The following is a 24,264-nucleotide window of genomic DNA, read 5'->3' as shown; positions in this document are numbered from 1 at the left end:
CTTCAAAGGCACACACCCAATAACCTAAAGACTTCCCACCAAGCCCCTCCTCTTTAAAGTTGCCACTACCTCCCAATAACTCCATGAACTGGGACTGCCTTTAACACAAGCGCACTTGAACCTTCGGGAAACATCCTAGATGCAAATATAGCCCCACTCTTGGTGGGATAGCTGGCCCAGGGTATTGATGGCTGAGAAACTGAGAGATGCTGAGAATTTGCAGCCACTTGCAGTGCGCTCTTAAGAACGTAACACCATCGGCTGTCGCACCCTTCCCAACAACTGTATCAGTCTGTTTCACACATAAATCCCTTACGTTTGACTGGTATAAAGTAGCTTCTGTTTTTTGCTACCAAACCTGTCAGGGAAATAAAACCTCTGATTTCAAACAGTCAAATTAATGAAGAATTTAAAATCACAGAAAGGACTGGGGAGCAAATTTGAAAGAAAACCACTGCTGATAGCCAGTAAATCAGAAGTGGCAGGAATGTCACCATCAAAGTGGAGGTCTGCAGGAAGACACTAAGCTTTTGCTGACGCCCGCAGTCCTGCCCACCACTGTGACCAGACCCAGGTTTCTTTTTCCACCTTCCAAAATATAAGTTCCTCTCATTGCTACAATCCAGTCCCATGCCCTGCTGGAGATAAGATGGGAAAGGTAGGGTTCAGGCTTCCAGAACCTGCCCACAGGGGAAAGCATGAGACAGGGAGGAGCGTGTTTAAGTTGCCCCTTAAATTGTGGCACAGGATGTAGAGACAGTGGTAAAGCAGCATGAGAAGTAGTAAAGCCACTCCCAGACAAGTGTGGGCTTTTTGAAAGGATGTGTACAAAAGACAGAAGGAGCAGCGTGTGGAGGCCAGATGCAATGGAGTGGCATGAACTTGTACAACAGCGTCAGAAGACTCAAATTGGAAAGGGATTTTGATCCTCTAGTGGGGAACCCAAAAGCTTTGGGTCTTCAGCACAGGAAGGCTACTACGTGATTGATTGATTGATTTATGCATTCCCCCATTTTTAATTCTAATTTGGTTCTCTTATCTCCTTCAATGAGAATAATCTCACACTGGAAGAATATGTCCTTTAAACAAATTGAAACCCAAGATAAATAAATGAATGGTTAAAAAAAAAAAAAGCTGGCAGCAGCCCTTTTATTTTATTTTTAGTATCTTTTTATTTTAAATTGATGCATAGTAATTGTATGAAGTACATTGTGATGTTTCAATACGTGTATAAAGGTATAATGATCAGATGAGGGTAATTAGCATATCTACCACCTCAGACATTTATCATTTCTTGGTGTTGGGAACATATAAATCTTTTCTACTAGTTATTTTGAAATAATTAATCATTGCCAACAACAGATACCCTACTGTGTAACAGAATGTTAGAAGTTATTTTTCCCATCCACCTGCACCCTGTATCTGTTAACCCACCCACTCTCAGTCCCTTATTACCCCCACATCCTTTCTACACTCTAGTAACCACTGTTCTATTCTCTACTTCTTTGAGATCAACTTTTTACTTCCACCTACAAGTGAGACTATGTAGTATTTGTCTTTCTGTGCCTTATTTCGCTTAACATAGTTTCCTCCAGTTTCATTCATTAACTATAAATGACAGAATGTTTTATTTTTATTACTGAATAATATTCCATTGTATATGTACCACATTGTCTTTATCCATCTGTCCATCTTTGGACACCTATGTTGATTCCATTGCTATTATGAATAGTGCTGCAGTAAACGTGAGTGCAAAGGTCTCTTCAACGTACTGATTTGTTTCTTTGGATGCACACTCAGTACCGGGATTGCTAGATCATATGGTAGTTCTATTTCTAGTTTTTTGAGGAACCTCTGTACTGTTTTGCATAATGTACCAGCCTTTCAATATTAAGACTGCTTCTTAAAATGCTTGTCAGTAAATTTGAACTATAACTTTCAATAAATTTGAGAGCTTAAGCTCTACTAATAATAGTAAAACTAAGACTTTTTTAATTTCTTTTTTTTATTTATATATAGCAGGAATGCATTACAATTCTTATTACATATATAGAGAGCACAATTTTTCATATCTCTGGTTGTATACATAGTATATTCACACCAATTCATGTCTTCATACCTGTACTTTGGATAATAATGATCATCACATTCCACCATCATTATTTACCCCATGCCCCCTCTGTTCCCCTCCAACCCCTCTGCCTTATCTAGAGTTCGTCTATTCCTCCCATGCTCCCACTCCTTATCACACTGTGAATCAGCCTCCTTATATCAAAGAAAACATTTGGCGTTTGGTTTTTTGGGAATGGCTAACTTCACTTAGCATGATCTTCTCTATCGCCATCCATTTACCTGCAAATGCCATGGTTTTATTCCATTGTGTATATATGCCACATTTTTTTTTATCCATTCATCTATTGAAGGACACCTAGGTTGATTCCACAGTTTAGCTATTGTGAATTGTGCTGCTATAAACATTGATGTGGCTGTGTCCCTGTAGTATGCTTTTTTTAGGTCCTTTGGGTATAGACCGAGGAGAAGGATAGCTGGGTCAAATGGTGGTTCCATTCCCAATTTTCCAAGAAATCTCCTTACTGCTTTCCACAGTTCTGACTGCCATTCTGACTGGAGTAAGATGAAATCTTAGAGTGGTTTTGATTTGCATTTCTCTTGCTAGTGATGATGAACATTTTTTCATGTGTTTGTTGACTGATTGTACATCATCTTCTGAAAAGTGTCTCTTCAGGTTCTTGACCCATTTATTGATTAGGTTACTTGTTTTTTTGGTGTCTAGCTTTGTGAGTTCTTTATATACTCTAGTGATTAGTGCTCTATCTGATGTGTGAGGGGTAAAGATTTGCTCCCGAGATGTAGACTCTGTATTCACCTCACAAATTGTTTCTTTTGCTGAGAAGAAACTTTTTAGTTTGAATCCATCCCATTCTTTTTTTTTTTTTTTTTTTTTTTGAGAGAGAGAGAAAATTTTTTTTAATATTTATTTTTTAGTTTTCGGCAAACACAACATCTTTGTTTGTATGCGGTGCTGAGGATCGAACCTGGGCCGCGCGCATGCCAGGCGAGCGCGCTACAGCTTGAGCCACATCCCCAGCCCCAAAATTTTCAATCTCTAGACCTGCTTTTCAAATTTTATTTCACCATCCTCTATGGAATTTTAACTTCTCTGTCCTTCCCTGTATGTTGTAGGCACCAGTTGTAAGAATATTTAATAGAGTTCACACAAACCCTTTATCGAGCTTCCCCTAATGTTAACAGCATGTGTAGCTGTAGTACAGTGATGGAAACCTCCGAATTAGTATTAACATAATACTGTTAACTCAGACCTTTCTTGAATTTTGTCATTTTTACTCTCTTGATGCCCTTTTTTTTTTTGCATTCCAGCATGTCTCACAATTTAGGTTTTTCCTGATGTTTTCTCATCAATCTACTGAAGTTAAGCATATTTGGCAAAACATCACAGAAGCAATGTGTCCTCAGTGCATCATCAAGAGGTGTGTGAGGGCAGCATGTCTTGTGACTGGGAGATTGTCTTTGATTATTTGATTAAGGTGCTGTCTCCAAGCTTCTCCAGTGAAAAGTGACTGTCTTTCCCTTTGTCAATGATAAATACATTGGTGTTGATACTTAGAGTCTTTACTGGGATGCTGTGTCTTCTCCCAGTTTTGCCTACTGATTTTATCATCATGGGTGGATCTCACCTACATAATAATACCTTACTACTGTGGTACTTACTTAGTGATGATTTTGTATTTTATTCCATGGGTTATAACTCAATTTTAGCACTGTTTATTTTGTTGCTCAGGTTGTTCTAGCTTTGGCCAGTGTGACTCCTCCAGGTTGGTTCCCCTGGCATTCTACATGTCCCCATCTTGTTTGAGAACTAACTTCCTGACACCACAGGATGCTGCGTAGTAACCCTGCATTTTCCCCACCTCGAGCTCAGCTCTGAAGTCAACCGCTGCTGCCCCAATAAGTCCAGTTCCTTTTTTGGTTTTCTTTAGAAACCAAGAGCTGTGTGTGCATTAGGTCACCACCTTCTTAGAACCTTGTACGCCCACCCCTTCCCATCTCCCTCTCTTTCTGACAGCTGAAATGCTTTCCAACTTCACTACCATATAAATACTGGAACTTTTTCCTTTTGTAGCTCTCTATTTTTTTAGTTGTAGATGGACACGGTATCTTTACTTTATTTATTTTTATGTGGTGCTGAGGAACAAACCCAGTGCCTCACACGTGCCAGGCAAGCACTCTACCACTGAGTTACAGCCCTAGCCCTGTATCTCTTCGATAAATCTTTGCTCTTATCTTTGACATATCTCTCACTACGTCCTTGTCCCATATTTTCTACTTATTGCAATTCCAGATTTATTTTCTAATTCCTTTAATGAACACTTTGGGTCCAAGAGCCCCTCTGTGGGCCACAGTAGATACTGAAGATTAACCTTGTAGTTAGTTAACTTTAACGCTGACCTTAAAGTGAAGTGAATTATAGTGTGCAGGCAACATGCCTGAATACTAATGTGCTGTTCATTTATTATACCATGTTCAGAAAGCACCTATTATCTTTGAGATAGTGGCATGTAATTAAAAATATAACACTTTGTTTTTTAGTATTATGACTAAATAAAGAAATTAATTGATCTTTGAGAGGTCCTAGAAAAGTTAACTTTAGAGTAAGATTCTGCTGAGAGCAAGGTCATGAGTAATTCCCTTAAAGGAGTGAGTTAATTTTGTTCTGAAGCACATTAAGAAATTGTACTCCTGATCCCAGCTTCCCATCTCACTCCATGGATGCAAAAGGACAGAAGATGGATGATTCCGCCTTTAAAAAAATAAATAACTAACTATCACCAGTACTAGGAAAGGAAACTAAAATTACATCTACTCACAGATGGTGAGTCATCCTCAGTTGGTTTAAATGGTAGCATATTATTACCACAGATGTTTCTAGAATAAAAGGCTGTGTTTATCTTTACAATCAAGCCTTATCTCAATTATTTTAATCATCTTTTTGGATTGAGTATTTATAATAAAATGAATCACTTAAAACCTCTAGGGTTTAATTCACAGAATACTATGATATCTAAAATTGAAAATCCAAGCTGTGTGTTGAATAATGTTTGTATTACACCACATGAGAGCACATTATAGTCTTTTGGGTTAGTTTACTAATATATACTGATAAAATAATTGTTGGGTATATAATAGCAGCTTTGTATGTGAGTTAATGAAAGAGTTAGTTTTAAATTGAAAATGCTATTCTAGTGAGCTCTCTATGAACGTGCAGAATAGTGTATGCTTATTGATTCACTTTTCTTGAAATATGTAAATTAAATACCAAAAAATTCAGAGTTCTTTCTGGGTACCTTGTGGGTCGTTAAGAGGATCACAGTGCCCCTTACTCATGAATTTGCCAAGCTAATGTCAGCTGAAGCAGATGAGTGAAAAGTTTTTGATGTTTCCCTAGCACTATAGACCTACAGCCAAATTTGTAGAAGAATTATTCTTCTACTTTGGGGCAAGTAAACATTAAAATCTGGAAGCCCAGGGCATAGTAACTGACTCTCAACCAAATAAAATATTTTTCAATCAAACACTATTTGACATAGTCTTCTAAAATATTTGTAGAATATCCTGTGTGGGAATATATACTCTCTGAATAAATCTGTCTATATAGTTAAACAACTTGGCTGCTCAGAGTAAATAGTATTAATATCATTCTAAACATTCTCTTCTTACTGGTATTCCGTGAAGTCTGGGAAAGGCAATACCAGGTAATTATTTTTTCCGGACCCTCCTGCTTAAACAGAGACTTAAAGAACAAGCTCTGAAATCCTTAGTTGCTTATTTCTCCTTTAGGGTTTGGAAGGAAATAAAGAAAGTCAGTATGTCCTCTGGGAACCGAGTTAGGAGCTGCAGCTCAAAGTTCTCACTGTCTGTCTATAGCAGCTCCTGGCTCCTACTTCACATAGTGTGGAACAATTTGAATGTCATGGTGGCAGGACACAGTTCATCACATTGCATGCATGTTCACAACCACACCACCTCATATTTGAATATGTATAGTTCCCAGGTTCCCTCTTTTTGTCAGTTTAGTGAACTATCTGCATCATATGAAGATTAAGAATTTTACCAGGGCTGAGGGTATAGCTCAGTGGAAAAGCACTTACCTAGCCTGTATGAGGCCCTGGATTCAGTCCCCAGTAACACACACACTCAAATACACAAATGTGAGGTCATGCTTTTCAAGGGGAATTATTTCATATAAATAAGAAGCTTTGGGATAGTTAAAAGTTACTATTAACCTAACATTTCATTTGCTTAAGACCCTTGGTAAATCATAGGAATTAAAAGTGATAACCAGTTTCACACTGACTTTTAAAGCCTTCATTTTTATATGCTCTTTTTTAGAGTACTTTCATCATTGTCTTCATTTACACAAAGAGAAATATAGAAAGTTACTCTAAAATTTCAAGTGATGTTTTTTTGTTTTTGTTTTTGTTTTTCATTATTAGGGATCAAACCCAGGGCCTTGCCCATGCTAGGCAGACACTCCACCATTGAGCTACACCCCCACCCTTTTGTAAAATTTTAATTTGAGGGCAGGGTCTTGCTAGTTGCCCAGGCTGTCCTCAAACTTTCAATCCTCCTGCCTCAGCCTGCTCAGTTGCTGGGATTATACCACAATCAGCTCCAAGCTTTTTTATAGCTTCTTAAATATTGACTTGCTTAAAAACTTTCTCCTGTTGGGATCGCCCTCCTTCCTCTCCATCAAATATCTTTCATTTCTCTGTCAAATCTCTGATTAACCTATATCTTATAAATAATACATTATAATTTACAGATGTGGCTTGACTGTTCATTCTACCCACAGGTAGTTATTTGACTCCACTTTGAACGGGGCACTGCTGGGAATCATTGAGGGAACAAAAAGATACCAACTCTACACCAAAAAAGATAAGAAAAGAAAAAGGTAGAGATAGATAAATAGACAGACAGATAGATATAAACAGGGCAGCTTATGCTATGTATCAAGTGAATGTTATAAAGGGTGTAGAGGTTAAGTTCAGGAGGAAGGAATGGAGATGTCATTGAGAAGGGCTTGTCAGAAAAGGTTAAAGAGGAACCTCGACTCATATTATGTCTTGGAAAGATCCTAGGCAGAGGAGAAATCCAGGCAGAGGAAGTGAGTGGAAGAGAAGGCCCAAGGCAATATCAGCTTGGTACTCAATGGAAACAGTAGGACTCCTCAATTCCCTCTGCCAAATTAATGTGGCTTTTGTCATTCAGTGATACAATAGTCATTAATGGGCTTTCGAACTTTGTGAATGCCATTCCCAATAAAAAATAATTTTTATTCTTTGATGCAATAAGCACATTTATATATATTTATATATTAAAATTTCTTAGAACAGTACTTACCCTCATTAAATCCAATGGACTGTGATATTTCTTTTTTTTTTAATTGCTGGGCAGGTCTATAAAATTAATTTAATGATCAATTGTCATTTAGTGATTCAGAGGTTAAAAACAGTGCATTAAATCAGTGGTTTTCAAAGTGTGATTCTTGCACCAGGACCATCAGCATCCCCTGAAAACTTGTTAGAGATGTAATTTCCTAGGCCCCACCTGAGACCCGCTGAATCAGAAGATATGGTGCTGGGACCCAGCAGTGGGAGCCTGTACTGTAGCAGGCCTCCAGGCAGTTCTGCTGCCTGCTGGAACTGGAGAAGCACAGCACTAGACAACCTCGCAGCTCTACCCCTGGAACTGTGCCTGGGTCAGTCCCCCTCCAGGTACCTCCCACCTCACTCCTGCTCTAACTTCAGATTTCTTCACCTGAACAGATGGAAGCTCTCACTGAGGCCTGCCCTGGCTGCTCTGTTTCACTTTCAGCACTCCAGTCCTTCTAACCCTACTATATTTTTCTTTTTACATAGCGTTTCTCACCTAGCATACTGTAAGTTATTTATTATAATCCTGCCAGATGACATAAGCTCCAGGAGGTCAGGGGTCTTTACATTTTGTTCTGGAGTATCTGGAACATACTGGACACTTTGATATTTGCTATTTTGGAGGAAAGAAGAGGCAGGAAGGAGAGAAAAGGAAGAATAGGCCTGTTGACTGAGTGAGTGATGGTCTATAATACTGTTTTGAAAACAATTCTTTGAAGAAGAATTCACCATCGACTCTTGAAGAGTCATCTTCCAAGGCAAAATGTAATAAAGAAGCTCAGATGTAACTGGTGAATAGTTATTTAAATCTGTGATAATATTCCACACTCATGCTTTCTTATAGCTACAAAACCCTAATGTGAGGACTTCTGCTTTAGTTCTCCTTATCAGGAAGATAGTTCCTATGTAAATTGGCCTTACTAAATTTTTAATATTTCTCAGGGTTCTCTTGGCTTTTGCTCATAGTGATTTCATTATAGTTCAAACAGAGGGCAATATTCTGATTTATGTTATTAGCATCAATTTGTGAAGTGATCTTAGTTTATTCTATTTCTGGTTCTTTCTCAGAAGGTGCAGAGCATGGTAGAAGGTCTAGCAAAGAGACATTGTGCTTTTTTCTGATTGACTTTTGTCTACCTTCTCCAATGTGAGTAGAGAATGCATGTTCTTAGGTCCTGACAGAAATTGATAGGAGCCTATGCCTGTCACTTCTGACAGTTAGATCAATTTGTTTAACCTAAATCATTCACAATATGCCAGGTTAGCTTCTTGGTTTCACAGTATCCATATGCTGTGTTATAGAGTAATCTCTGAGATGCCACTGCTTTAAGGAATACTGCAAGGTTGTTAGGCCTTTCTCGTACATAACAGAAATTGCACTAAACAGGGCTGGGCTTCTAGCTCAGCGGTAGAGCGCTTGCCTTGCATGTGTGAGGCGCTGGGTTCAATCCTCAGCACCACATAAAATAAATAAATAAAATAAAGATATCGTGTCCATCTACAACTAAAAATATAGATACAAAAAAAGAAATTGCATTAAACACATGGGTGGTCCCATATTTACTTTTAGGGAGGTTTGTTATTTGTTTGTTCAGTGATACTGAAATTGCACCCATGGCCTCAGCAGACTAGGCCAGTGCTCTCCCACTGAGCTATACCCCAGCACTTTTTTGAGTTGGAGTCTTACTGTATTACCCAGGTGGCCTTGAATTTGTAAACTTCCTGCCTTAGCCTCCTGAGTAGCTGAGGAGACTACAGATGTGTGCCAGTGCACCTGACCTGGCCATTCTTGATAAACAATCAAGATGATATTTGTTATAATGTCTTAAATTATAATGTCTTACAAAGAATTTGGGGGAAATAAACATTCAGTCTATAGCACCTAGTCCAGTGACTAAGAAATGTAAGGTTCACAATACAAGCATAGCTCTGGAAAATGCTGAGGAAATACTATTCTGTGTGATTTCATCTTTAAATCCCTATTAATTTTGATAGGGTTTTCTTTGGAAAGAAACTTGTGATTCACAAACTAAAATTTCCTTAAAAAAAAAAGAAGAAGAAGAAGAATATAGTATGGTAATTTAAAAAGACAGAGCCATTTATCATCATTCATCTGTCCCAACCTTAACTGTTCTGAGATTGACTATATGAATGTCAGTGAGACTGTTTCATTGCCTATGTAGTGATCATTTGAGTTATTTATTTCAATTCCTACAAAACACTTTGAACTGTTAATGTATGCCAAAACTAATGGTTACCAGATAGTTATAAAATTATTTATGTCAAGGCATAAGTGAATAATGAATTAGTTTGATTAGAAGAAAAGCTAACAGAACATAATGACTTGTCCTATGGTTCTGCTTATTTTATTTATATTCTCAATTCAGCTTTTTCATATATACTTTTTTAAGTGATAAAATAAGAAAATAATTGTATTTGGTTCTTGTGACTTTTGAAGGGGTATTCTTAATTGAACATAAAGATAGCCCAAAAGTTTCTGAAAACTCTGAAGGGGATATAAGACTTTTAAAAAAAAAAAAAAAAAGACAATGTCCACTGTCTTAAATACTAATGTAATACCTTATACAGAAAACTTGGTCATTTGGAGGAATAAGGTCACTTTCTTTAATGATTTTCCTTTCTGAGGCAAATTGGAGGTAGCAGTGATTGACAAATAAATAATCACACTGAGAATGCTGGTGAACATCTGATCAACTGATTCAAACTTCCTGGTACACTGCATTTGTTGATTTTTAAAAGATTCAAGGCCCTGAAATCTAGCCTAATTCTATGAAGAATGTGAATAGTATTATTGCCCAAGTGAGTACGAGATGATTAAGTAGTTCATGTGAAATTTTGTTTTGTTTTCCTGGGACTTCATTACATACGGGTTCTTTATAGATTTCTTGCCTGGGAGCTCCAAGGGCAGTAGGAGTACTTAAGACACTGCACACTCTAATCAGTAGAAACCAAATCTATTTTGAAAACTTAAAAATAATAATATGATTTTTAATCCCCAAGCACAGTTTAAAATATTAAAATTTAAAGACAACATGCCCCACTTCAAAAATATCCACTGTACAAAAACTCTCATGTTAAAAATGACAAATCATAGGCTTAATTATTTGTGTCCAGAAATTATCTTTGTTCATCAGAAAGATTTCTTGTGGGACTGTGGTGGAATGCTTGCCTAGCATGTATGAGGCACTGGATTTGATTCTCAGCACCACATATAAATAAATGAATAAAATAAGGGTTCATCAACAACTAAAAATATTTTTTTAAAAAAAGGTTTCTTATGTGCTCTTCCAACTAGAAATGATCCTATTACACCTTAAAATATGAACTTTTTTTTTAAAAAAAAAAACTTAAATCAGCTTTTTTTTTAGTTAAGTTAAATATGTGATGTATTCAGCATCAAATTATACTGTTGTTCAATAGTCTTAGAATCAAATTGGAAGGAACATATATTATTGCTAATTTCAGAAGTTGTTTGAGACACAGGAATGATAACTTGCTTCTGATTAAACATCATATCTAAAACATAGTCAAGTTTCCCTCTACTAATTAAACCACCTCCAGCAAGGCACAGTGACACTCACCTACAATTCCAGCTGCTCAAGAGGCTGAGGCAGGAGGTTCTCAAATTCAAGGCCAGCCTAGGCAATTTAGTGAGACCCTGTCTTAAAATTAAAAAAATAAAAAGGGTTGGGAATGCAGTTCAGATATAATGCACATAGAATGAGGCTCTGAGTTCAATCCCCAGAACCACCACAAAAATAACCCCCCTTTTTTTACTCTTTTAATTGAGAAAGATGTCACAATACAGATGACTACATAATAGATATATACTTTTAAAAGAGAAACTACAAGGTAAATATCTGTATGATCAGTGTTATTATCAAGGAATGGAATGTTGCCAACATCCCAGAAGTCCCCACATGCCCTCTCCCCCTAGAAATAAACACTGTCCTTTCTTTGTAGATAATCGTTTTATTTTTCATCCACCATCTGCATGTATATTCCCAAACAACATAGTTTCTAATTTTGAACTTTTCATAAATGAAATAGTGCACTATATTTTCCTTTGCGACTTCCTTTTACTCAATATTATGTCTATGAGAGACCTTTATGTTGTTATATAGATTGTTTCCTCTGATGCATTAATATGACATCATATAAATAGTTCAAATTTCACCATTCTACTGTTGGCATACATTCAGATTACTTCAAATTCTGAGCTACTAAAAATACAAAGTGAAACAAAACTTACAAAATTGAAAAGAAATAGAGATAATCCAAAAATAATAGTTGTAGATTTCAGTTCCTCAATAATAGAATAATTAGTTAGTCAGCAAGAATAGAGGCCTGAACAACACCATCAACCAGCTTGATCTGACTGGTAGAGAGCATTCTACCCAGTGGTAGCAGAATAAATATAATCTTTTTAAGTGCAAATGGAACACTCTCTGAGGTAGTCTACATGCTAGGTCATAAGCCAAATTAATTTAAAGGCTTGAAGTCATACACATGTGTTCACTGACAACAGCAGAATTAAATTACAAGTCAGCAAAGGAAAGAAGTTTGAGAAATGCCCAAATATTAGAAAATTAAGCAACACACTTTCAGTGAATCAAAGAAGAAATCACAAGGTAATTAGAAAACATTTTTATCTGAATGAAAATGAACACACAACATATCAAAACTATGGTGTTCTTCCAAGTGGTGCTAAGAGGAAAATTTATAGTTTAAAATACTTGTATTGGGGTGAAATAAATCCAATAAATAATTTAAGCTTCTACCAAAAGAAACTAAAAGAAGAAAAACAATTAAGCCCAAAGCAAACAAAAGAGTAGAAATCATAAAGCTCATCAATGAAATAAAAAGAAAAATTGTAGAAAATATCAGTGAAATCAAAATCTGGGTTTTTTTTTTTTTTCTTTTTTGAGAAAAACAATAAAATGAATAAACATTTACCTTGAGTAAACACACAAAAAAGACAAAACACAGATTACCAAAGTGAAGACTGAGAGTGGGGATCTCATCATTGACTCTGTATGATAAAAAGAAATGTAAAGGAATATTAAGAACAACTTTAAACCAACAAATTAAACGTTGTAGATGAAATAGGCAATTTTTAGAAAGATGCAAATGATCAAAACTGATTTAAGAATTAGAAAGTCTGAATAGATAACATCACTAGTTTTAAAGTTAAAATAAAAAGAATTAGTAATTAAAATCTTCCCATAAGGAAAAAGCACAGGCTCATGTAGCTTCACTTATAAATAGTTTTTCTTTTAAACAAACTCATACCTTTATTTGTTTGTTTGTTTGTTTATTGTGGTTGTAAATGAACAGAATGCCTTTATTTTGTTTGCTTTTATGTGGTGTTGAGGCTCAAACCCAATGCCTCATGCATGCTAGGCAAGCACTCTCCCTCTGAGCTACAGCCCCAGCCCTATAGATAGTTTTTTAAAAGAAATAATATAAATCTTTTACAAAATCATTCAGAAACTACAGGAGGTAGGAATGCTCCCCAACCCATTCAGTGAGACCAGTATTGCCGTGATAGCAAAGCCAGATAAAGAGATCGAAGAAAAGTACCGACCATGAACTTTATATATGTTCATGCTTCTCATGAACAGACATAAACATCTTTTATAAAATATTAGCAAACCAGCAGCAGCAACACAAAGGATATGTACCTTGACCAAGCAATGTTTATCTCAGGAATGCAAAATTTGGTTTGTATTCAAAAATCAAATAATATAATATTCTTCATTTACAGAATAAAGTACAAAACCACATAATCATCTTAATTAGACCAGAGACCAACAAATGATGACCCACAGGCCAAGTCCTATGGGTCATAGCTCCACCCACTCACATGTTGTTTATGATACTTTCACACTAAAGTAGCAAAGTCCAGTAGTTGTGATGTAGACCATATGGCTCACAGATCTAAAACATTTATTATCTGGTCCTTTACAGAAAAAGTGTGCTAGCAGACAGAACTGTTTTATCTTTTCATGATTAAAATTAAAAAAAAAAAAATAGGAATGGTAATGGGCATATGTGAAAAACCCACAGCTAATATCATGCATGGTAATGAAAGGCAGAATGCTTTTTCCTCTAGGATCAGGAAGAAGGCAAGGAGTCTGCTCTCAGCACATCTGTTCAGCATTGAACAGTGGTTTAAGACAGAATTTTTAAAAATCAAATGTGTACCCACTGGAAATGAAGAAGTAAAACTGTCTATTTGCAGGTGAAATGATCCCATATGTACAAAATCTTAAGGACTCCATAACACAACTACTGAAACTAATAAATGAGTTTAAAATGTTGCTGGAGCCAGGTATGGTGTTGCATACCTGTAAACCAGCAGCTCAGGAGATTGAGGCAGAAGGATTCAAGTTCAAAGCTAGCCTCACAACTTAGCAAGACACTGTGTCGAAATAAAAAGGTAAAACAGGCTAATGGTGTGGCTCAGTGGTTAAGTGCCCCTGGATTCAATCCTATGTACCCACCCCCAAAATTAAAAATGTTGCTAGATACAGGATTTGTGTACAAAAATCTATTATGTTTCTGTATACTGAAAACAGTGCTATATTAACAATGGTATACCCAAGAGTGGATTGTATAACATACATATGTTCAATTTCAGTGTCAAACTGCTCCCCAAAATGGTTGTATTAGTTTATGCTTTCATCAGCAGTGTTTCATAGTTTCTTTTTTTACCCAAAAGGAGAAAAAAATATCTCCTTGTGGTCCTATTTTATTTTCTGCTTCTTAAGAATTACCTCTTGCTTCTGGAAATGCCACTTTAAGCATGAAGCAGTTTTGGCTCCCCAGCTGCCTGTAGACAAACACTGGAGATTCCCCCTTCGTATTTACCCATGTATTCATGTGCCCTGTCATTATGTCCTTCACACTCTTGGACATGCCCTCTCCTCTTGGTGCACTGAGCCATGCATTCTTGTGAAAACATTGCTTGCATTTTTCCATCTCTTTGCCTTTATATGTGCTACTTCCTGCCCTCCTTTGAAATTCTATCCATTTCAAAGGCGTGGCTAAAACCCTTATATCTTTTGTCTCCAAGTTGTTCTTTACCATCTTGTACTGGTTTATTCCACGCTACCTTATGTGTACATTTGCATGTGCATGTTTTAATTTCTCTTCATTTCAAGTTCCTTGGTGTGTTTTCTTTTTCTATCTCCCCATAACATCTTAACATAATACACTACCCTGCACAGACTAGCAATCATTAACCATTCTTGAATGAATAAATGCAGCATGGTTGAAAATCAGCTTGGGCATTAATTTTCTGCTTCCAGATATCATGATCTAAGCATCTTTCAGATAATACCTCCTCAGAAAACAGCTATGAAGCCAGGCATGGTGGCACATGCCTATAATCCTGCTAAGGCGGGAGGATGGCAAGTTCAAGGCCAATCTCAGCAATTTAGGGAGGCCCTAAACAACTTTGTAAGACCCTGACTCAAAATTAAAAGGGCTCGCATGTGGTTTAGTGATTAAACACCCCTAGGTTCAATCCCCTGTATCAAAAGAAGAAAGAAAGAGGGGGGGGAAGGAGGGAGGGAAGAAAGAAAACAGTCTGGACAAATAATACAAAACATAAAACTACCTGAAGGTCCTTGGAGAGTGAGTAGAAGCAGACTCTACAGTGAGTTAATACTCATTTAGAAGAGGGGAGGTAGGAAGCTATGTAAATACATTTCTCTTTCCATGGCCTAGGGCTGAGTACAATCTGCATAGTTTCCAGCATGGTAATGAGGGGCTCACATGGAAAAACTCTTAATATTTCTGGTCTAGGAAACCACAAAAGTGAACCTGAGAAAGCATGAATGCTCAAGAGAATAGAGGAATCCTCAAAGGGAAAGAGCCAGAGGAGGGATCCCCAAACTATATCTGTCTAGATCTCTGACTGATACCTCAACTGTGTGTAAGAAGCAGACTAAAAGCAGCTCAACTAAAAGACCAGAAATCTGAACTAAAACCAGAGTTGCAGTTCTGAAGCTGGAAAGTGTGAACAGATTCAGAAAGCCTCTTGGGGAAGACTATATTGTTCACTTGGGGATGGAAAATATCAAACTTCCTGTGGCTGAGGCTTTTAGCCTTGGACTTATTGTAGTCATGACACCTACAGCAGAAATGGGGTATATATGCAAAAGTTGCAGCCTCCCTGACCTGGAGAATCAGAAAAGAGAAGCTGAGAATCCAGGAACTCTGAAAATAGTGGAGGAATCCCAGAAAAGAGTCAAAGTGGATCCTTAAACACTCTCTGCCATGTCTCTGAACGAGACTTTGAACCACATATCTACAGAAATAAAGCAGCCCAGCTAAAGATAGAAGATCTGCATAGAGTCAAGAGCTTCTGCTCAGAATACAGTTTGTTCAGTGGTAGAGCACTTACCTAGCACTCAATCCTCAGCATGGCAAAAAAATAAAAATAAAAATGCTTTCAGTTCAAACCTAGACAAGAATCTCAACAACTTAACATTAATTTTATTCAGGATACAATCCAAAATTTCCTGACATCCAAGGAATCAAGAAAATGGAACACATTCCCTACATAAAAGAAAATCAATTAAGTTCAATCCCAAAATGAACCAGATGTTAGAACTAACAGATGAGGATTTTAAAGTGACTACTATAACTCTCCTCAGTTTTTTCATAGCATGAAACGTTTACAATGCATGAAAATTTCAGTAGAGAAATGAGATGTCTTCACTGAGCAACAGAAACAATTAAAAAAAAACAAATGAAAAAAGGACAGAAATGTGCAGATATGAGATGCTAATACCAAGCAGAATAGCACAAAGAATCTCAAGTCAAGGCACATTAGCATCAAAACTGTTGAAAGCAAGTGAGGAAGACCATGAAAAAAAAAAACATAGTACAACACGGTGAGCAGAATAACAGACCAGTTAACATCTCACTTCTCCTAAGAAACCAGACTCTCAAAGAGAGGGAACAAAGTCTAAAGTGCTGAAAGAAAACAATTATCAACCCAGAATTCTGTATCCAGTGAAAAGATCATTCAAGAATGAAAGTGAAATGAAGACATTATCAGGTGAAAGAAAACTGAAAGAACTTGGTGCCAGCACACTTGCTTTGCAAAAAAAAATAAATAAATAAATAAATACTGAAGGAAGTTCTTTAGACTGAGCAGAAATGATACCAGATGGAAACTCATATTTCAGAGAAGAATGAGGACTATTTATAAGAAGTGATAAATGCCTAGATAAATGCAAAATGTTCATATTTATACTTTCATTCTCTCTTCCTTTACCACCCCCAATTTTTAATAAACTATATAAAATTTCTTAAACTAAAATCATCACATTGCCTTTTAGGGTTTATCATGTGTGTAGATGAATTATATATAACAACTATAGCATAAAGGAAAGGAGAGAAGGGATATGATCCTGTAGGCTATATACATGAAGTAGTATATTAGTAGTAGTAGTAGTATTTGTAGATATACGATGAAAAGGATATCTATTGTAATCTCTAGGGCAACCACTATAAAAATGTTTTAAATGAATAGCTCAAAGGCTAACAGAAAGATTGGAATACTAAAAAATATTTTTAAAATCCTCACCACCACTGAGGCAGGAAAGATGGAATGAAGGAATAAGAGAGAATCCAAGTAGAAAACAATAAACGAGATGACTGGCCCAAACATAACCACTCAGTTAAGTACATTAAATGTTAATGCATCAACTCATAGACATTATGATTGCTGTATGTATATAGGTGACTCTATGAACAGTGTGATTCTGCAATCTGTACAATTATACCCCAATGACTCAAATGTATGAATTGCTAAGATCATTGTAATGTCATATGTAGCTAATAAAAATAAATAAAATTAAATTTAAAAAACAATCAACTCATAAGAGGCAATATTGTCAGGTGGATAAAATAAGACCCACCTCCATGCTGTCTACAAAACTACATACTCTGCTTATAAAACTAGTTTGAAAGCAGATGGATGGGACATGAGATACCATGTGAGCCGAGAGTATAAGGTTAAAGTAAATGTATTAATATCTACTACAGAGTTTAAAACAAGACCTAAGGTGAAGGGTGATACTGCATAATGATTAAAGGGACTGTCCCACAAGTAGATAGATTAATTGCAAATGCGTATCCAGTAACAAAGTTTTAAAGTTTCATCATACAAAAAGTTGACAGAATTGAAGGTAGAAATGGATAATCCACTATCTTTGCTGGAGAATTTAACATCCCTTCCTCAGTAATTGGTAGAACTAGACCAAAAGAATCAGCGAAGACATAGGAGATCTGTAATGGTGGCAGAATTCACGTTCTTTTCAAATGTCATGGTACATTTACCAAAGTAAACCCTATTCTGAGCCATAGAACTTACCTAAAAAAAAAAAAAAAAAAAAAAGCCATTAGAGTCATCACATGATTAGAAATCACTAAATGCTTTCAAAAAAGGCAAAGTTGTGGCAGAAAGAAGAGCCACGACCCTTAGACAGTGTAAGGAATCAAGTGCAAAGTGACCTATTCTGTATATGATTGTGGCAGTGATCACATGGTTGTGTATAAGTAATAAAATTGAACACTTTTATTGTTTGAAATCCTCAATAAGAAGCGGGGGTGGGCTGAGGTTGTGGCTCAGAGGTAGAGCACTTGCCTAGCATGCATGAGGCACCAGGTTCAATCCCCAGTACCACATTAAAAAAAAAAAATGAACAAAATAAAGAAGAGAGGAAAACAAAGTATTTGGTCAGAGTTCAGTTCAAAAATATAATTGGAGACCAGAAAAACATTGCCAAAAAGTACTTGAAGCTCCCACGTTGTATAGGGTACTGTGTGTTTCGCAGGTTGAAAAAGGAACAAATTCATGGATAGAGAGCATTTAAAGAGATCAGATTTTGGAAAAAGGAACTATATAAGCTAAGCTCCTGAGAAGGACGTAAGACCATTCTTCCTCCATATTCTCATTATACATCCCAGAGCCAGTTCTTATAACAGAGAATAAAAGCTATGTAATACCCACTCTCAAAAAATGAGCTTTTTTTAATGTGGAATTAAAAAAAAAAAAAAAGTTTTTCCACCTAAGCTTATTATCTGTCAAAAAGTGATGGAGGCTGACAGCAGCTATGTGTTCTGTGGCATCCATCACCTCTCTGTGGCAGTCCCAGGGAGAATTCTGGCAGTAACTGATACCATATTTTTGCAGTACCTTCAAGGGTTGTTTTAAAGCAGAATGTACAGTTCACCCTTCCCAGTGTCTTCAGGATGTGAGCATTCTGCACTTTCTACTGTTACTACATATTTATATGATAGCTAATGGAAAGTAAAATTGCTCTAGAAAAATCATTTTATGTGACTGTAGCTTCAAAACCTGAACAACACAGTGCTTTCTGTTAAATGGAGTTGTGAATTACTTGAACAATTACAATAGTATATTTCACCAAACATATTTCAGTAGTTTACTTTTGGCATAATCTCTGTAGCATGGAGAATAAATCAAAAGTAGGAAATAATTTCTGTCATCTATGAGTAGAAAGGCATGGCAGTTTTTCTTAATGTGTCTTCCAGACTCAAGTTTAAAACATCATAATGTTTTTCATATGATTGTAACTCTGTTCATATTTATACAGAGAAAGAAGCACAGAGAGACAAAAAGATTATTCCCCAAAATGAAAAATAAAAATTTGCTTACTTAGAGTAAGGTTAAGGGTGGGTGGGTTGTTTGCCTGTTTTGCTGTGCTTTGCTTTGTTAAAATGTTCTTTAATGTTGTTATGCTGCTTCTACAGTAACAGGGTGCCCTGCTAACACTATTCCAACATTGCCCTATCAAACTAGAAGGTAAACATTGCCACAGCCTCGACAGGAAAATATGTGTTAGCAGACTTTTAAGTATATAGGGTCTAAACTCTTCCCATGTTATATTAGATCTTTACTGTAAACTAGCCAGAAAGTTTCCCAGCAGAAAATAATAATTATGTCTTCCACTGGTAGGAGCACTTCATAAAACTTTTTTCTCTACAAAACAGAATAAACAGTCTTTGATCCTTCGGCTTCCCTACCTCGCAACTTCAACTGCCCGTTCCTTGTTTCCAAGACTCACAGTAGTAAATGTTTTGAATTCTCAGTGTTGGAAAATTTCTGGCATTTCATAGCATTACCCATGAGCCCCACCATCAAAATATGGGTGGGAGGCTATGTCTGTGGTCTTGCCCATAACCGTTGCCAGGGTCCCCAGTAAGACTCCCGATACGTGTATTTTCCTCTTGACCCTGCCATTGATGCCCTTTCCCCTTCACTGAATCTCTCTCTGTCCCTACATATCCTCATCTCTAAAACAGATATACTTGCTCACTTTAATTACACATTTCTGAGTGACCCTGGTGCTTAGATAACAACCTGGAAAGACGTGTAAGGAGTGGGAGATGTGGGAGTGGAGGAGCATGCACATCTCCCACACGCAGGCCTGTCTGCCCTTCCTGCCCCTCACCACCAGCACCACCTCTTCCATAGGACCCACACCACAGCCCTTAGGGGAATTTTATGACTTGCATTGATACACGAGAACCTGGAAGCGGGGAAAAGCATACCAATAGGGGGAATCTCTCTGACGCCTACTTAAGAGTACCTCAGATTCCTGTGTCCAGACCCACAGGTCAAAGGTCTTCATTCACTGGCAGCAAAGGCCTTGTTGATCCTGTCCAGCACAGAGGCAGAATTTGAAGCCAGGTCTCTGACCCCCAGGATGTGCAGTTGATGAGCGTCTGAGGAGAATCCTGTTCTTCCCCCTCTCTCACGGCCCTTCAGTATCCTCTGCTGTCAGAACTCCATGAGTCTAGTCCCATCAGGCCTGCTCCATGGCAGCCTCAACATATCAGCCTTCAGCCTTCCACCCCTCTCCCCCTCACTGCCATCCCATCTGGCTGCTGAATTTGAGACCGTCTGAAAGCAGTCACATTCAGAAGCAAACAGAAGAACATTTAGTTCTCTTGGAATTTATTGTATAAGAAACTCATGTGCTTTGCAGAATATTTACAAGAAATGGTTCTTGAGATTCATTAGAGGTCTCAGATTTGCTTTGGCCATTAAACTCCAGAGTTATTTGTAGCTCTGATCTACAAAGTACTGATGGTTATCCTTTTACCAATTCAGCCTTCATGTTAGAAAATAGACTAATTCTCCCACCACAGGTAACGAGCTCTATTTTTAAATTAAACCTTTCAGTTTTTCCAGTTTTGCTTATTTTCTGTTTTTAAAAGTACCATGCTGTACTGGGGCTGTAGCTCAGTGGCACAGCCCTTGCCTGGCACGGTGAAGCACTGGGTTTGATCCTCAGCACAGCATAAAAATAAACAAATAAAATAAAGGAATGCTGTCCATCTACAATAACAAAAAAAAAAAATTAAGTACCATGCCCAACTCTCATATATGTAGATTGAAATTTAATGTGATTCATAAGAATAATGCTTAGAAACTTACTTATTTTTATTTGGTTGTTTTGTTTGTTTGTTTGTTTTGGTACTGAGCATTGAACACGGGGCATCTTACCACTGACCTACATCCCCAGCCATTATTATTATTAATTTGAGACAGGGGCTCACTGAGTATCTCAGACTGGCCATGATCTTGCAATCCTCTTGTCTCAGCCTCCTGAGTCACTGGAATTACAGGTATGCCCTACCACACCCAGCTACTTTTACTCTTTAAATGGTGGAGACTTAAAGAGCCCTGGTGTGAAGGTGGTTGTCCTTTTCAACTCACACCTCAGCTGGTTTTAAAAGCCTAGGGAACTGGCTTTTCCTTTTGTCTTTTTTGTTGTTGTTGTTGTTATCAAATTATTTGATTTTTTTTTTTTTTTTTGGTACCAGGGATTGAACTCAGGGGCACTTAATCAATAAGCCACATCCCCAGCCTATTTTGTATTTTATTTGGAATCAGGGTCTCATTGAGTTGCTTAGCATTTTGCTGTTGCCGAGGCTGGCTTTGAACTCGCAATCCTCCTGCCTCAGCCTCCTGAGCCACTGGGATTATAGGTGTGTGCCACCATATTTGGCAAATTATTTGATCTTAATAAATCATAATGCTGACTCCCTGCAAGGGAGTGCACAGACCCTTCTCTCCCTGGCCTGGCCCTGGAGACAGACCCACTCAGTGTCACAAGGGTCTAAAATTGAAGTCAACAAAGAATTTTATGGTCCCAAAATCATGGAAGAGAAGAAAATGGATTTAAATGGTTACCGAGGAAACTGAAGGGCTCCATGGTGCTCCCTCCTCTCTTATCGTATGCATCATTTCTATTGGTGGATGAAGCTAATGTCTCCCTCTCTGCAGACCTCCAGTGCTTCCTCCTCAATGCTGGGCCATGTTGCAGGGTGAGGCTAATCAGCTCGAGGCACCCCACTGCCAGCCTGAGCCTGCCAGTCTCCGGAAAGCTTGCGAGTTTCAGACTTTGTTTTCTTTATATTTTATAATTAGGGCCTGAAGCCATTATTTAAGACTCTCCCCCTTCTCCTGCCTCCAAGTGTTCATTTGAGTATTTTATGGAGGGTAACCACATATGCATTCTAAGTAAGCCCAAATTAGATACCTTAAATCTGTCAAGTGAACCTTTGACAAAAAGTTATTTGAATTCAGTAAACATACTTTCGAGTATATGCTTTCACCAATTCTGAATATGAAAAGAAAATCTTCTTTTAAGTTTAAAAAAAAAATTCAGCATAAATTCAGCATATAGGTCTGTATTTATGACAATTGGCTTTTAGTTTTCTCAAACACAAAGGTATTCATTTCAGGCCTAAAATATAAATGACCTTGTGATTAATGAGGTTTTTCACATTTTAGGTGAATTTTTTTCAACACTTTGAGATACTTGCTATTCTTTGTAACTCCCCTCAGGTTGACTCTGGGTTTTCCTCTTGTGTATCTGAGTGTGTGTGTGCATGTATACATTGCATTTCTCCAACTCTGAATTGAAACTGAAAGCTAAGAATATTTCATTTGGGGCTGGATAAAGGGGATTAAGTTTAAATGATGGTGACTTTAAGCCTGTTGTTCTAAAATAATTTTAACAGGCACATACAGATTAAAACCTCATCTGATCTAAGGGACACTGGCCTCCTTTCCTAGAAGATACTGCATGCACGGGGGTGGGGCGCTGGGGGCACGGGCGGAGGTAATCACTAGTGCTTCAGCAAGGCCGGAAATGGAGCCTGGCAGCTCCTTGTTAGCATGGGGCTGTCTGGCCCAGCAGTGATAAGCAGAGACAGGCTGGATCTTTTAAGGAACCTTTCAGTAAAGTTCCCAAACTCACTGGCTGACTTTCCCTGTGGACCATTCATTTATCAGGAAATGAAATTGGTTACAGCATTTTCCACATTGCCAAACCTCACTGACGAAATATGACTTCTTCCAAAGTTCAGGAGAAGCATTAACTATTATTGGTCAGCACTGCAGGCTTTGTCCCTGGGAACCCCATCAATACCAGGGTCTGAGCAACACCACAAGGAACAGGCAAGAGTGGAGTGAGTCTGGGAGCTACTTTCATTGATATTAAAAGACAACCCTTGGGCATGGGATTTTTTTTTTTTTTTTCATGATGACATCTTCATCTTTCAACCTTAAGTCTCACTTTCACAGGACCTTTTTACTTTCAAAAATGAAAGCCTTTAAACATGACACAGTCACCTTATTGGCAGCACAAACTGGTTATTGTTTAAACTTTGTGAAGCTAGAAGGAACAAAAAGAGGAGCATGTAGTTGTGTGGCACAGAAATGGTTTGGGTGAAGAAAGGTTAAATCATTGCCAAGTGTATAATCCAGTTCATATGTGTAAGGAACGGAACTAGGCTACATTATCCAAAATATTCTGACGTATTGAATCGTTTGATTTTGTAAAGCGAAGTCGGTGGAGCAAGGCATTCTGTCGCAGACTGGTGTGCTCAGTGCCGTCTCCTGTGTTTGGAATTAGCCCAGAGGTAAACACACAACTTGCATGTGGCAGTTATTATGGCTGTGGACGTGGTTGCTGGCTAATTGATAGCAGTAGCAGCTAGAGACAGCCTTATTTAATTTTCAATAGTCCCTATAACAGGACACTATAAATGGGTCCCTTTGTAGTCCTACTGTTATTGTCCTTTCTCTCTCTGTTGTTAAATATAACAGTTAATGAATATACTCAATAAAATTCAGGAGTGAATTCCTTCAACTTATTGTCCCCCTTTAGAGATACTTTTCGTTAAACTCTTAGCTTTGACTATCTTAGGCTATACAAGTAGACAGTTACTATCAGTGAGCCCTGTTACCCTGGCCTGTTGTGGCTTCTATTAGCTAAAAATGTGCTTATGGTCACAAAGCCAGCTCTTGGCCTATGCCAGCTGGTGACTTTGCTCATAATCTGAGCCCTGAAGAGACCCACTGGTTCCATAAAGGGTAAATGAATGAATCATTCTCTTTATTCATCACCGGGAGATAAGCTTTTGTGAACTTGAATTGCTTTTAGACCATTGTGTCCATGGTTTCAATTGTATCCCAGAATGTTGCACAGACTGAAGTGGGTGGTTACTTTTTGTCAAGAATATTCTTATTTTTTTATTCAGTTATGTTTATAGCAAAAGACCATATTTTTGGAAATGAAAAGTATACTCTTTTATTAAAAATGTCCATTAGATGAATTTACTAATAAAAATATTCAGAGTACGTTTTGTTCATTTCATTGTTTTTAACAACCTATGCCATTAACTAAATATCAGTCTTATCAGCTGTGCA

At 37.4% G+C, this 24,264-nt stretch overlaps 1 protein-coding gene across 9 annotated transcripts in view; it reads left to right on the top strand.

Annotated features, from left to right (window-relative positions):
• The window catches only part of Dym (dymeclin), a 357,093-nt gene that overhangs the window by 307,061 nt on the left and 25,768 nt on the right, over nucleotides 1-24,264 (top strand). For 7 of the 9 annotated variants that reach the window (XM_058573870.1, XM_058573872.1, XM_058573868.1 and 4 more), the window contains one exon: nucleotides 3,400-16,388. The exons of the other annotated variants lie outside the window; for them this stretch is intronic. In XM_058573870.1, coding sequence (XP_058429853.1) covers nucleotides 3,400-3,561 — 162 coding nt within the window. In that variant the 3' untranslated portion in view covers nucleotides 3,562-16,388. Of the gene's footprint in view, nucleotides 1-3,399; nucleotides 16,389-24,264 lie in introns of those variants that run through there. 9 annotated transcript variants of the gene reach the window in all.

This window comes from Marmota monax, unplaced genomic scaffold (genome assembly GCF_021218885.2).
Source record: "Marmota monax isolate L192 unplaced genomic scaffold, Marmota_monax_Labrador192_F-V1.1 WCK01_AAM20220418_F8-fsc00031, whole genome shotgun sequence".
NCBI classification, from domain to species: domain Eukaryota; kingdom Metazoa; phylum Chordata; class Mammalia; order Rodentia; family Sciuridae; genus Marmota; species Marmota monax.
The sequence above is the reverse complement of the archived record's forward strand: the minus strand, read 5'-3'. Positions and strand labels throughout refer to the sequence as shown.